Here is a 15916-nt window from a genome sequence, read left to right on the forward strand (position 1 = left end):
CAAATTTTAGTGTATAAATATTTTACATGTTTATAATTTATTTCAAGTAAATTTTGATGCATGTCTGACTTTTTAAGTAAAAAATATTTTTTATATAGAAAATTTAATAATAAGGCTGGCAAATTAAATTTAAACATGTCTTGAGGGATAATGATAATGTTACTAAAGGATAGTGATAAGGTTATTGACTGCATAACCAAAGCAACAGAAGGAGGAATGAACCAGTTGATCGTTCTCATAGATCTACCTGTCACATGTGCGAAGTTTATTAGAGAATGACATAAACATTTCGCTGCATGAAGCGACGCTTGGACATTAATCTTGTTGGAAATTTAGTCATGTACTAATTTTATTTTCTACAAAAAAAAAAAAAGAAGACTATGTATTAAAAAACAATATGATAGAGTTTATTTATTTGAGTCGAGTTTTTGAGAAGATTATCTTCGATTTGAATTACGTTGACATGAATACAATATTCAAATTATTATGTTAATAATAAAATAATACTTGATATAAATTTAATTATAAAAGTATAGTCGATTGAGTATTAGCTTGATCGTTATCGGTATTATTGTGAGTGTAGGAGGATATGAGTTCGAGTGCGCTGAAGCACATTATCCTACTATTTAATGGTTGAGGAGGGGTTATAAGTAATTCTAAACATTATGTAAAAAAAGAGTAGAAATATAGAGATTATGTTAAAAAAATATTTAAAAAAGAAAAAATAAATCAATCAATTTGTAATTAAGGCATTAAGGGAACAAAGAAGAAGCAATTTCTCTACTCCAATCATGAATATAATAAAAAATATTAACTAGTTGAAAATCGAGCCGCCCATGATGTGCTGGGTGCGGACCATTTTCTTATGATTATAAATTATAATTTGAATGAAAATTTTAGAAACTATATATATATCATACTCCAACTATGTAATTCTTTTTTCTTTCTTTCTTGAACGGGGAATAATAATATCCAACTTACTTTAATCACTAATCTAAATACTTATTGGTAATTTAAATTTCATTTCGATGTATTTATAATAATTAATAGTGTTAATTGCATCATACGTTCTCAAATCATAACTTTCATTTTGAATTGGCCTCATATTTCCAAACATTTTAATCACATCATTAAATTATCGATGTTATATTAATTAGGTCTTTCAATTATTAAAATCATTAATTTAATCTTTAAATGACACGAGTCTTATATGACATAATTTAAAATGAAAATTAAAAAGAGAGTAAAACATTGTCCCATAGCTTTGAAAATAAAAACTAAAAATAAAGTAAAATAGAAAAAAAAATCAGCGATAAATTTGTTGTAGTTAAAATGTTTTACAATTTAGGGACTAATATAAAACAAATGTTATAAGTTAGAGATGTATCGTGAAATTAACCCATAACTAATATATGGGATAAAGGTTGATAGGAAGTATAGATCTAAATTATCCTTACCTTGAAAAAGTTTCAAGGTTTAAAATCATTTTTTCTTTTATTTCCTTTTATTTTTCTTTATATTTATTCAATGAGAGTATTATAGAGGCTTTTTTTTTTAATTCAGTGATAGAAAACAAAATAATAATCTTCCAATGGAGTGGGAATTGACATTTATAATTGAATTTAGTTTGATTTTTTGACAAGTCCTTTCATGTCAAATAAAAATTTAATTATTCCAATTTTAAAATTATTGTGAAAATTAATTTAATTTAAATTCAAATCGTGATTTCGAGTTATTTTTAATTAATTTAAGTTTATTTTTGAGAAATTTAAAATAAAAATTAAATTATGAATTCTTTCAATCAAATAATATTAAATTGAATTTAAATTCAAATAATTTTTGAGTTAACTTTAATGTGTATTTTCAAACCATAAAAGAACAAATAATTTTTTTATTAAATCTATGTGGTTTGAACTTTGAACACTTTTTCAAATAAAAGCAGTTAATTGAATTTAAAATTGAGAGAGAGTCAAATAATACAAAATTTAATTGATAAATTAAATCAAACATATATTGTAAAAATTAAAACTCATTCAATATTAATTTATATTATGTTAAAAATCTCTTTAAAATATAAAAGCAAATCAATTAAGTCCTATATTAAATTCGCCATAATTAAACCCCTACCGTTAACTAAAATAATCAATTAAGCTCTTCTATTAACGGTTTCATCATTGACCAAGTTGAGTTTTAAAATGAATTGACATACCAATTAGATAGTGACACATAACAATTTTTGGTTTAATATAATATTTTTCTCATCAAAATTAGGAAAATATAAAATTAAATATTAAATATTAGAATTGATATAATTTTATTAAAATTATAAAACTTACAAATACTATAAAAATATAAAAAATCTAATAATTTATAATATATAATTAATAAAACTTATTTAAAATAAAAAGTAATAAAATTCTTAAAAAATAATAAGAAATTGTAAAAAAATATTTAAAATATTAAAAATTTATAAAAACTATTAAAAGACTATAGAACTTGAATTAAACCGGTTAGCTCGAAATCAGCAAGGGTGCCAATTCGAGGAAAGTCATGAAACAGGTTTACTTGGGAACCGGGCAGTTGAACTAATTTTTTAATATTTTTATCAAACCAAAATTTTAATATTCAACTATTAGCATATATCAGAATGATAAATTTTGACCAAAGATTTCAGAACTAGTAGTCAAACTGATCAGGCCATTGGTTTTCAATTGAATTGATCCGTCCAATTCAATTAAATAATATATAAAAAAACATATTAAAAAATAAAAAACTGGCTCAATTGTCCGGTTCCCAGGTCAATCAATCTAATGGCTTTCTTCGGATCGATACTCTTGCCGTTCTCGGTCTAATCGGTTCAACTGACTGAATCGATCTAATTCAAGTTTTTATGTTTTTTTTAATTTTTTGTAAGTTTATATCAATTTTAACACTTTTAATATTTTTTATGATTTTTATAGAATTTTAATATGTTTTTATAAAAATGTAAATATGTTTTATTAAATTTTATCTTTTTTAATAAATTTTATATTTTTTTGATGATTTTTTATATTTTTAATTATTTTTTATAAGAAAAAATTAGATTAAACCAGAACTTGTTACTTGTCACGTGTCACCATCTGATTGACTTGTCAATTTTTTTTAATGACGAACGTGATCAATGAGAAAAACAATTAACGGAGGGATTTAATTGATTATTTTAATTAACGACAAAGACTTAATTAAATGTAAATTTAATAGAACGACTTAATTATTTTTTGTTTTTATTTTATATTTTTAAGAGCTTTTTGACATATAAGCGTTGAATTTTAAAACCATGAATTTAATAAATATATAGTTTTAAATTAAACTAATAAGTTAAATAAGAAAATCATCAATTTCAACTTTCCAAATCCATTTATGTTATTGGTTCACGAGTGGTAATGACTTGTAAACAAAGCCAAATTTGGCTGCTCAGTCAAAGCCATCTTCAATTAATTAATTATTTAGTTAGCCAAAGAAATAGGAGGGCCCTACTTAATAATCACAACAAAATATTTATTTTGTTTATTGTGATACAAACAAACATTTTGCATAATTACATCTTAGTCGATTGAATTTTAATTTGATTGACATTAACATTATTATTAGTGTAAAAGATGTAAGTTTAAGTACATCAAGTATATTATCCTCTTAAAAGTCGAGGAGAGACTATGAATAATTTTAAGTATTATATAAAAAATAAATATAATAAGAAACTATAATAAAAAATTAAAAAATTACATCTATATAATTTTTCTTTATTTTTGAAAAAGAAAACCTTTATATTGTCAAATAAAAATTCAACGAGGGAGGTGGAATTAGTACCATATACACGTCATCAATAATATTATATATTGTCAACTGGTGGATCTAATTAGATTTGCTCACGAGCGGGATTTTGTATAACAAAGGGTTCTAATTTTGGATTGGATACTAACCCTAACTAAGATTAGAAAATAAAATTAAATTATAATATAATATTAAAGGTAAAATTAGACAACTCCGTATAATTGTCGTCGTAGATGTCTCTAGATGTCCCTTAGTGTAATAAATACTCTCCTTTTTTTTTATGAAATAGATTCTTTTCTCAGACTTTACAAATGTAAATTGAGAGGTATTTATTATTGAGTCGGTTTAAATATAATATTAATATATTCTATATTTACTTGAAAGTTTGGTTCGATTTAAAATATGAGTTTAAATTTTATATAATTTAGTTTATATTTATAAATGACTAATTCAAACTCATTTTAAGCTTGTTCATATTATATTTTATATTTTATAAATATTTATATTATTTAAAATTTAAAATTTAATAATTTTATACAATTTTTCATATATCAGCTTTTTATATGTAGACAACTTAATTTTTTTAATGTTCACATTATGGTATTATATTACTATAAAATTAATTTTTGAAATAAATTACAAAAGATTATAAAAATAACATAATATATTAGGAAATTAAAGAACGAGCTAGACTCGAGCTTGAATAAGTCTAAAATAAAATGTAATTTTTAAATGAGCTTATTTTTGTTTAATCTCATTTTTCAAGCCTGTTATTTTTCTCATATCCTCTTAAATTTTGAATAGGCCTTTGGAGTTAGGTGGATAACTCAACTATTGAACAAGTGTAAAATATAATATAATTATAAGTATAATTCAATTACAAATACATGTAATGTTAGAGCAATTATAAAATATAATTAAATCAATATAACACAAAACAGACGAAAAATCGAAATAAAACTAGACAAAACTCACATATAACAACCGCATGTTATGGAATTGAATTTATATACCGTTTCAACCTGGATACTCAAAAATTCGGTATTTTAGTGTATTTTTTCTCATTAAAAGTCCACAATATGAGTCTTCTGAATATTTCAATTTAGAAACCAAGTTTCTCTTTTACTAATGCAACATTCTTATTTATCAAGAATAAACACATTTTAGGAATAGTTTACATGTTGATACGATGTACGGGTTAAATGTATATTATATTTGAAATATAGAGTAAATTATATTATAGATTATCTCAAAATAGCGTCGTTTCTATTTTGGTCATTTTATTTTATTTTATCAATCTAGTCACTCTATTTAAACTAATTAATCAAATTGGCAATTACAATTAAAAATTATATTAATTTACTTACGGATAGTTGACATGACATTTTTTGACTTTTGACTTTTGACTAAAGTTAGTCAAAAACATTTTTTTCCATTCATTTTCATTGCTTGTTTCATAATCTCTAAACGTTTTTGTTGATTGGTATCATATGAACCATTTGAAAAACAACTAAAATTTAACACTTGTTTCCCAACTTCATTAATCCCAATATTGTAAACTCTTGATAGATTTTGCGGTAGGAGATGATAGTTTTCTATCACATTTACAAAGTCATCTTCAGGTTAATTAATCTCCCTTGAAGACGGTGAGCGTTTCCGTAGAAGTTGATAACATTTTCAAGCTCTTTTTCGAGTTTACTAGTCTCCTTCTCGACCAAAAAAAATTATATTTTCAACAAAGGTTTTTAAAACAATTTCCGCCAAAATATGTAAACAGTTCAGAAAGAATAGTTTCTTTTTTAATTTTCATGGATGATTACTTGCTTTTTAAAATATGTATGTAAACATATAATATTTTTAAATCTAAAATATTGAAAAGAAATTTAAAAATTAAAATTGAAATATCACTTTATCGACAATGTTAAAACTAAATTGTCTTCAAAGCGTTTTAAAATAATGTTTTTGTATATATTTTAAAACTTTTTAAAATTTACAAACTGATTTTAATTTTTTTTCAAAACTATTTTATATCTAACGCTAATAAAACTTTTTAAATACAATTTAAAAATATCAAAAGTTTTAAAATTTTGAGATACTATTTTAAACCAATTTTACAAGTTTTAAGATTCAAATTATTTTTATAATTATTTTTCTAATAAAATGTTTTAAACAATTAAATAGAAAATAAAAATTGCGTAAAGTAATTATTTTATGATTTTGAAAAATAGATATTTTATTTAAATAATAATATTATAAAAGTATACAAATAACTCGTGCATCGTACAATATAAAATAAAATAAGTAATAAATATTACAATTTAGAAACCAAATTTATATTTTACTACATCTTCAAGATTTTCTTAGTCCACCAAAAGAACTAAAATAAAACAAAATTGTCCACAATATGGGACATTATAAATATTACAGTTTCCATTTATTTTCTTGGATAAGGAATTGATCTCTAGAAGTTTGAAGACAAATATGAAAATGGCCCATGCAATTTGTTAAATATTATATTTAATTCCATTGACAATTTTTTTCTCTTTGAATTTCCTCAAATTTACTTTTTGTTAAGAAAAAATTAATTAATGTATTTAAATAGATGGATAAGTGATATATTGTTGTGTCTTAAAGAAAAAAAAGAGTAATCTAATATTTAAATACATCAAAATCTATTCTCTAAGCATATATAATATGATAATATAGATATTCAGGATGTGGATGAAATGAAGTAATGAATCTATATTTTAATATTATTGAACACGTGTTTAATTAAATTTTGGATTTATAATTTATAATTGTTTTATTGAAAGATTATATGAAATTAAAAAATTGTTATTATAGTAATATTAATTATAATTTAAAAGAAATAATATTTTTATAAATCTATAGTTAACTTAATGACCCGATTAACAATGACACCCTACTTAATAAAATGCTTAGATAATAGTATAGATTATAAATTCATAAGAGTTAAAGAGTTAAATAATGGAACATGACAATTACAAGTAGACATAAACAAACTTGTACTTGGGCTAATGAGGTCTTGTCTTGGGTTTTTTTGTTGTTTAGGTTCGAGCTTTATTGTATACAAATGCGATTTGTTTCGAATTTCATTATATGCATATAGCATGTGTAGTTTTTGTCTGATTTTTCTCACATTTTTGTTTATTAAATACTATAATAATGAAGCTTAAAAACCAAAACATTGATTAAACTCATGTTTTTTTATTTGCATGGTTGGCTTTCTTTTGGTTACCTTTTTGAAGGCGCCTAACATTATTTAGTCAAGATTTGGGTTGATTAATTTGCTTAAATTTTGTTTAATTATTCGTAGTAAGCAAACACTAATCCAAATTCTCTTTAGACTTTCTTTAGCACGTGCAATGTTTCAAAGATTCAACCTAATATAGGTATGAGCCAACTAATTAAGTATGGTAAAGCTTAAACAGAATAAATATAATAATATATTTGGAGTTAAAATCAAATATTTATATATTATGAAATTTAAATCAAAATAAATCAGAAAAATCCACACATAATTTACATATGGTAAAACTCAAAATTGAACAATTAGGATTTAAGGGTTCAACTTTTGTAAAAATTCAATAATTTACAATATTAATAATCCCATATTGCGAAGAAATACACAATATAATGAATACAAATATCAAAATCTTTATAATTTTTACAATTTGGGTTAGGAGCTTAGCCTACTAAGTATGTGGGCTTACGCATTGGTATTACCCTTTAGTGCCTATACAAAATAGTTTTCATCACTCTATTTTTTTTTGTTGTTGTTTTATGATTTCTTCCTTTATTCCAAGCAAAATAAAATCTTAAGAAAGTGATTCATACCTCAAGTCTCGTTTTTATTTTACTTAATTTTTTTTATTGCATCGCAAGTTTTTCCAACAAAAAATGCCAAGACCCTATTAGCAAATCCAATAAATTTTAAATCGAGTGAATTTTAGAAACCCTAATAAGAGCATGTTAATGTTAAACTAAGATTATGGCACATTCATAATGTGAATGAAAAAAATACATTTATAAAAAATCATGTAAAAATTAAAACGAATTTTTGGTTAAAATGATATAGTTAAAATATCAAAGACAATGATGTATTAAGTTCAAATATCGTTATGTGTATATTTTTCAGATTTTATATAAAATTATAAGAGGATGAAATAAATCCTTATAATACATTTACTGTTTTATAAAATAATCAAATTTTGATAAATTTATAACTGAATTCAGAAAATGTATAAAAGCAACTCAATCAAGTACTTGATATATAATAAAGATGTGAGTTTTTTTTGTTGAAATGCTTAGAGAAAAAAGAAACACCTTGGCCCAAATTAGAGCTTGCGGCTCTAGCTTACATGGCTACCCAAATTTGGGCCATTTGGGCTCCTTTGTATTGGTTCTTGTAGAATTGTTTAGAGTCAAATTATTTGATTTGTTTTAAAACTCATTTAATATTTGTAAATATTTATATATTTTCTACATATTATATAATTTCAAAATTTAATAAAGATTTAATATGTTATTAAATTTGAAAATAACCTTTAATTTAATGATAAAATTATTTAATAATTAAAAAATTATTTTGATTAAATCATTTATAAATAGGAAGTGAATTTGAATAAAACTTAAAGTTTACGGTGAAGAGAAAATTTTAGAAAATGTTTTACCAAAATAAAATCTGTAAGACATTTTTTTAAAATAAACGTTTGTTTTCCCGTATTTTGTAAAAGTTTTTATCGTGGGAAATTATTTTCAGCCAAACAAACAATGAAAAATGTTGAAAAACTTTTACAAAAATTTTTTTACAAGTAACCAAACACAGCTTAAGTTTACTAGTGGTGAAGGGAAAAACTTTGAAAAACATCTTACCAAAATAAAATCTGTAAGACATTTTTTTAAAATAAACGTTTATTTTCCTGTGTTTTGTAAAGAGTTTTATCGCGAGAAATTATTTTCAGCCAAACAAATATTAGAAAATGCTGAAAATGCATATTTCAAATCAAACTTAATATATATATATATATATATTAAATTTTATTTTAATATCATATATTATTATTTTGAAAGTAAGATCATATATTATTATATTTCTAAATTTTTGCGATGTAACCAGTATTATATATAATAATTTTTATTTTAATATTAGTATATTTCGATATATCTTTTAGCATTTATCATTATTTTTAAATATTTCTTTTCATATACATAAATTGATGTTTAAATTATTGCTGTCAGCTTGCTTTCTCAAATCCATTTATATTTTATAAAATATAACAATAATTTCAAGTGGATCTTCCGTAAAGAGAAGCATTATTGTGCAATTTAATAAATTGATATTTTTTAATGCAATTCTTTTAAATATTTGTTTCTATTTTACTAATTGCATTGAAATAATTGGTTTTTCTGGTACAACTTGTATAAAACTCTTTGTATTGATATAATAATTTTAATCTGCTTTTTATAATAATATAAATTACTTATAAAAATAAATATATTTTATCAAGTAAATCGTGAATTAAGCTTTATTTATAAAAACAAGAAATAAATATTAAAGTTATACATGAGTTTTCATTTGGTGTAATTATATACATGAAACTTAAATTATGATTCACATGTGTATATAAAACTTTGATTTTAATTAAACTATATATATTTAAAAATGAATATATAGTTTTTCACATTAGATTAATATACTTATTTGTGTACGTAATATATAAATGTAAAATAATGTTAATTTTATAATATTATTAGTGATTGGTGAAAAATGACATAAAATCACATAAAATAAATTTTTTATATCATATTACAAGGATAAATTGAAGTATAGTTTTAATATTTATTACAAAACTAATATTAAAAATAATTTCATTTAAAAGTACGCAATTTAACTTCGAATATAAATTGGGTGAGAGAATTTAAAAAATAAAAAATAAAAACCCTAATTCCCAATATTTAATATTTATTAACGATATAAAACCCTCACACCAGCTCCGCCTCCGATCTATTTTGTTCTGCAGCATACCAAAAAAAGAAAAAGTTTGAAATCCGGAAATGTCGGACGAGGAACACCATTTTGAATCCAAGGCCGACGCCGGTGCCTCCAAAACCTACCCACAACAGGCCGGAACCATTCGTAAGAATGGTTACATCGTCATTAAAAACCGTCCCTGCAAGGTCCCTCTTTGAATCTCTAACTACATTTTTTTGAAGGATCCGTTTGATTGCATCCTCAGAATTGTATAGTTCAGATTTGACGGTTCAGATCTATTGTTTTTTTTTTTGCTGTAAATTTTAATAGTTGGATTTGTATGTTATTTATTATTGTTGAAAAATTAGAAGAATTAAGATTCTGTATGATTTTACGTTTTGCTATTTCCTTTGGCTTTATTGTAACTTATGTTTAATCAAAAGCAAATTAGAAAAAAGGAATGAAAACAAACAACCCTAAGCCTATAGTGTTAAGAACTAATGAATTTTTTTACTAGTCTTCTTATTCTGAGCAATCTGATGATAGTTTTTGGAATTTGATGAATGACTTGTTGATGGTTGATTGTTGTTTTTGCACCTTATGGTTGCTATTTAGAATGATTTGCAGTTTTAGCTGAACTTGCTTGCTGTTCACTTGTATGATGTTGGCCAGGTTGTTGAAGTTTCGACCTCCAAGACTGGGAAGCATGGTCATGCCAAGTGTCACTTTGTTGGAATTGACATCTTCACTGCCAAGAAGCTGGAAGATATTGTTCCCTCTTCCCACAACTGTGATGTATGAAATTATAATCATCTTCACAAGATGTTATTAAACTTCTAATCTGTTATGTAATTGCATCGGTGAATTAATGAATTGTTCTTTTTCCTCCTTGGTTTTAACAGGTTCCACATGTTAATCGTACTGACTACCAGTTGATCGACATTTCTGAGGATGGATTTGTATGTTTGTTTACTTTGTTATTGCTTTTTTTTTTGTGCAATGGTGGTTGGTGTTTTTTTCTTCTTAATTTGTTAAATATTTCAGGTGAGTTTGCTGACCGACAGTGGAGACACTAAGGATGATCTGAGGCTCCCAACTGATGAGAACCTGTTGAAACAGGTAATTAACTATTTTTTGTATTCTTTTCAGCAAATTGGTCTTTTGATATCGAGTTCATTGTTATTTGATTTGCTGATTTTAATTTTAAAATCTGCAAAGCCTTTTTTCTGTATCTAAGGTTGGCTACTTGTATTATATATTTATGTTTATTCCTGTTGTCATTATCCTGTAGGGGAGCTATGAATTTCATAGCAGTTGAGTAATAGAGGTTGACTTACGATATAAGTGTTCACACAATCTTTAACCTTTGAGTGCCTTTTGTGGACAAAATTGTGAGGTTCAATGAGCCTAAGTAGACAATACCTTGCGTGATTGTGTGGACTATGGGTCCTATGCTGCCTGTGCTATTGGCCCCTTCTGCGAATCACCCTTTTCTCAAGGGGCTCCAGTGGCAGCACAGTTTGCAGCCTCTTTCTTCTACAGAAGGAGTGCAGTTAAAATTGTGAATGAGAGGTTGATATTTGATCGATTTCGGTCTTTTTCTTCTATAATTTCCTGGCCTTATGATGTGGGAAACCTTACTGAACCCCATATTCTTTTAGGGAAATATAGTCCTTTTTCTCTTGTTGTACTAGCTGAACTGTATTGTTCTGTTATATCTGTGCTGCTATAATTTTACTGGGTCCTTATACAACTCACACGACTTGTACCTGATGCAAATGTCTATATATACATGACAAACACATTCCAAACATGAAAATATGAGTTGCATTTTACTAATATCTCTTGCGACTTGTGCCTGATGTGATGTCTATATATCCAAACATGAAAATGTTGGTTCCAATTTACATATCGTGAAGATGGTAGTTATATAATTTTACATTCATGTGTTTTGGTGTGATTGCAGATCAAGGATGGTTTTGCTGAGGGGAAAGACTTGGTTGTGTCTGTTATGTCTGCAATGGGGGAAGAGCAGATTTGTGCTCTCAAAGACATTGGTCCTAAGTAGTTTCAAATTCATTTATTGCAAATCTTAGATGGAACCATAAAAGACTTTGGTAGTTCTAAATGCGGTTTTGATGTTTTATTTGGGTTTGGATAGAAAAAAGAGAATAACAATATAACTAGTTTCTTGTTGTGCTATGGATTACTGTTTTGCTTTTCCTTTTCAATAGTTTTTATTATCTCGTCTTTATTTTTGTGTTGGTAAGTTTGAATTGTAACATTTAAATTCTAGCTTTTAATTGCATATTACACTTGCATTAGTTACCCGATATATATTAATGTAGCAATTTAGGTTTAATATATCATTTACTACGAGTTAATACAATATACTAGTTTTAAAAAAATGATATTTCCTTGTAATTACAGTATCGTTTATATTAATTTAAAACCCATTTTAAATATATGTATCACAAGGAACATTGGATAAAAGTGGAATCAAATTAATATAAAATTTAAATACAAATAAATGTTTTAATAATGAAGAAGTAAAATCAAATCCGTATAATCTCCAAATAGATGAATATTTGGAATTTAACTATATAAAACTTTTATAAAAATTATGCATGACAAAATTCAAACTGTAAGTATTTAAGGCTTCATTGTGCATGCTTTCTTATTATGTAATCGTTTGGTCTAACTTTAAGACCTACTTGATTTAACTTTCAATTGCAAATTGAAAGCACAAAATTTCACCATTTTTACATGTTATTCAATTTAAAAGTTTTCAAATAAATGTTTAGGCCTGAAATTTGTTACACTATCAAAATTCTTTTTTTGAAAAATATAAAAATAAAAATTTATTTTAATAATTGACCATTTGACTTTGATTGGTAGGGTGATAGTAACTATTACTTAGTTTGAATGGATGATACATTTATTTCTGATAAGGTTAAAATTTAAAAACAATGATAACAATGAAATTAATTACGTAAATTTTTTTACTATAACTATACCACTGCCAATCTAAAGAAAACTTAAGTCTAAACCTTAAACAAAACAAAGTTGAAATGGGAACCAACAAAATCAGAATTTTCTTTTTGGCCCATTCCTCCACGTCACACTATTAGAAAGAGGAAGGACAAGACCCCTCCCAACGGTATTTTGCTCGGGAAACCTGAACCCATAATGATCTGGCCGATCAATCAAATTGAAGCCCACCTTAAAGCCAAGCCCTTTTGCCCTTACCGGCTGACAACCGCTCCCATTTCAAAAGAGCCATATCTATTCATCCTCCGGATGCCCACACACAAAGTTGCGGATAATTTTCCCCATCTCCAAACAAACACCCTTAGGCACAACAGTAGGTTGCATGGTAGACAAAGGAATGACTGCCAAAACCGCCTTAGCAAGCATGATCTGTCCTACTAGCGACAACGTCTTAGCTTTCCATCCCGCAAGCTTATGACGCATATTGGATACAATATATTGAAATGTCGATCTAGTGACCCTTCGGTGAAGAAGCGGAACACCCAAATATTTCCCAAAATCATCCACCACCAAGAACCCAAGTTCAGCACTAATGCTACACTGCAACAGTGCCGAGACATTTTTAGAAAAGTAGATACTCGTTTTTTGGACACTTACACTGACTGGAATAATGGTAGAGTTCATCGAGAACCCTCTTTAGAATCCTCATCTGAGGCATAGATGCTTCCATGAATCTGCAAAGAACGGGTGTGGCACACGCGGGCCTCGCCTGGAGAGCTTAATAGATGCCCATCGCCCCTCACTAACTTCCTGCGTGATGGCTTGAGCTAACCGCTCAATGCACAATACAAATAAGTACAACGGCAACGGATCACGTTGCGTTAGCCCCCGCCGTGGCCTGATTCAGCAGTTAAAGCCTCATTCTAGGCAATCTGCATGGACGTAAAGCTAACACAATGCATTATAACATCTCAGAGCTGTTTTGGAATCCCAATATCACTCATTATAACATTACACAATAGTTCTGGCATCCCAATATCACCGGAGGTTGCTAATGCTGTGTTTGAAATGGCACTGTTGAAAGCTCCAGGGGTGGATGGCTTTATCGAAGACATTCTAAGTCAATTTTAACTGCCATCCACCCAACCTTACCGGACTTCTTACGCATGGAATAAATAATCTCCTGTGTCACAATAATGTTATTCTTAATACATCGGCCCGGGACAAAGTTAGACTGGTTTGGAAGCACCCAATCTGGCATAAACGGCTTTAAGCAATTGACAAGTACTTTAAAAACAATTCTATAAAGCACGACACACAGACTGATTGGTCGGAACTGCTGAATCATCTCAGGGACCTCCTTCTTCGGAATAAGAACTAACACCTTTCTGTTGACCCATCCATCCAATCGCCCACCACACATAATATAACGGACATACAAACTTCAGGGCCAACCAGCGACCAGTTCTTCTGATAGAAGAACACATGCAAGCCATCCACCCCTGGAGCTTTCAACGGCGCCATTTCAAACACAGCATTAGCAACCTCTTCATTAGTAACCGATGCCCTTAGCACATCCATCTCCTTATGCACAACGTGATTGAACATACTGCGGATAGGATAGTGCTTGCCTACATTCAGATCACGCGAGAATAAAGAAGAATAAAAGCAAATAGCCTCATTTTCCATACCTCATGATCACCACACCATTCACCATCATTAAGCTTCAGCATCCTAATCAGATTCGCCTGTCGCCTAACCATAGTGCTAATGTGAAAAAAACGAGTATTATGGTCTCAATCCCTCAACCATTGACAACGAGACTTCTGGTAGCAAAGACTTTCCTCCTGTGCTAGCGCATCATCTAGCTCAAGTTTCGACTTCTGTTCTAAGTCCAGCAAGAAGCTTGGAGGGCCACTGTTCTTTCAATCCCACGAATACGCCTTAAGAGACTCCGTTTCTTTATACCAAGATGGCCAAAGACATCCCGATTCCACGGTTTAACAGCATTTGTAAACCGCTCAATGTTTTGCACAATACCCTGAGAAGAACACCAAGTGCCTCTAAGAAATTTCTCAAACTCCGGACGCTGTTGTGACGCCGCTAAGAACCAAAAAGGCCATTCCCCATCTACCACTCGATCCCTCCCAGTAGAGAGCAAGATGGGCCTATGGTCAGACCCTATCCTCTCCAAATGGTGCACATAAGAATTCGGATACTCCATTACCCAGTGCTCATTACCAATACATCTATCCGATCTTTGATGAAGGTTCCCACGACACCACGAGAATGGGGAGCCGGAAAACTAAGATCATGTAAACCCATACCAAACAGGAACTTGATGAAATGTTGACTCAATGCAGATATTAGAATTGAACCACCCTTGCGCTCCTCATGAGAAACAATCCCATTAAAGTCCCCACCAATAACCCAAAGGAAAGGTGACGTAGGAGCCCGCATGGCTAACTGATCTCAGAGCCGTCTCCTTAGAGTAGCATTTGGACTGCCGTACACCGCTGTCAGATAGAAACTTGAATTAGTGTCACCATCGTTACAGAGTACATGAACAAACTGGTTCGTTACTGAGATTATATCTAGCTGAAGGCTCGATTTCCACAACAACCAGATACCACCCGCAAAACCCCGGGTCTCATCCCGGAATGAAAACGCATAGCCTATACCCCGAATAACGCCATCAGCTTTAACCCATTCACCCGCGTCTCCAGTAATGCAACAACACTCGGCTTATACTCAGCAATAAACAGTTTTAAGATCCTACTGAACCTCGCGGTCGCTGCACCTTGACAGTTCCAAAAAAGCAACTTCATGAGAAATAGAAGAAAAATGGAAACCGCGTACCTCATTGGCTACCAGCATCAGTAACCTTGTCAGCATTACCTAAAGCCGCATGACCAGTAGCCAAATTGGAAGCAATACCACTCCCTGCCCATTGTCAGCTACAGGAACATTCTCCTTCATGATATCATCCAAGTCCAACCCTTCACTAACCTAAGCTAGATGATCATTAAGATTATTCGTCACCGTCTCAACCCAATCCGACAATAGCCGCCGGGAAGGGCAATAATAGCCAGTTTTAATATTACATTACTCTTTTTTCTT

The 15916-nt window shown here is 28.5% G+C and overlaps 1 protein-coding gene across 1 annotated transcript; it reads left to right on the forward strand.

Moving 5' to 3' along the window:
- The first annotated feature begins 9818 nt into the window (after positions 1-9818).
- On the forward strand, positions 9819-12059 carry LOC105802065 (eukaryotic translation initiation factor 5A). The gene is made up of 5 exons (XM_012633489.2): positions 9819-10011; positions 10478-10600; positions 10708-10764; positions 10850-10924; positions 11772-12059. Exons 1-5 carry the CDS (start codon positions 9889-9891, stop codon positions 11871-11873), a joined length of 480 nt encoding a protein of 159 aa, XP_012488943.1. The 5' UTR covers positions 9819-9888; the 3' UTR covers positions 11874-12059.
- The last annotated feature ends 3857 nt before the right edge of the window (positions 12060-15916 follow it).

This window comes from Gossypium raimondii, chromosome 11 (genome assembly GCF_025698545.1).
Source record: "Gossypium raimondii isolate GPD5lz chromosome 11, ASM2569854v1, whole genome shotgun sequence".
In the NCBI taxonomy this organism is placed as follows: Eukaryota; Viridiplantae; Streptophyta; class Magnoliopsida; order Malvales; family Malvaceae; genus Gossypium; species Gossypium raimondii.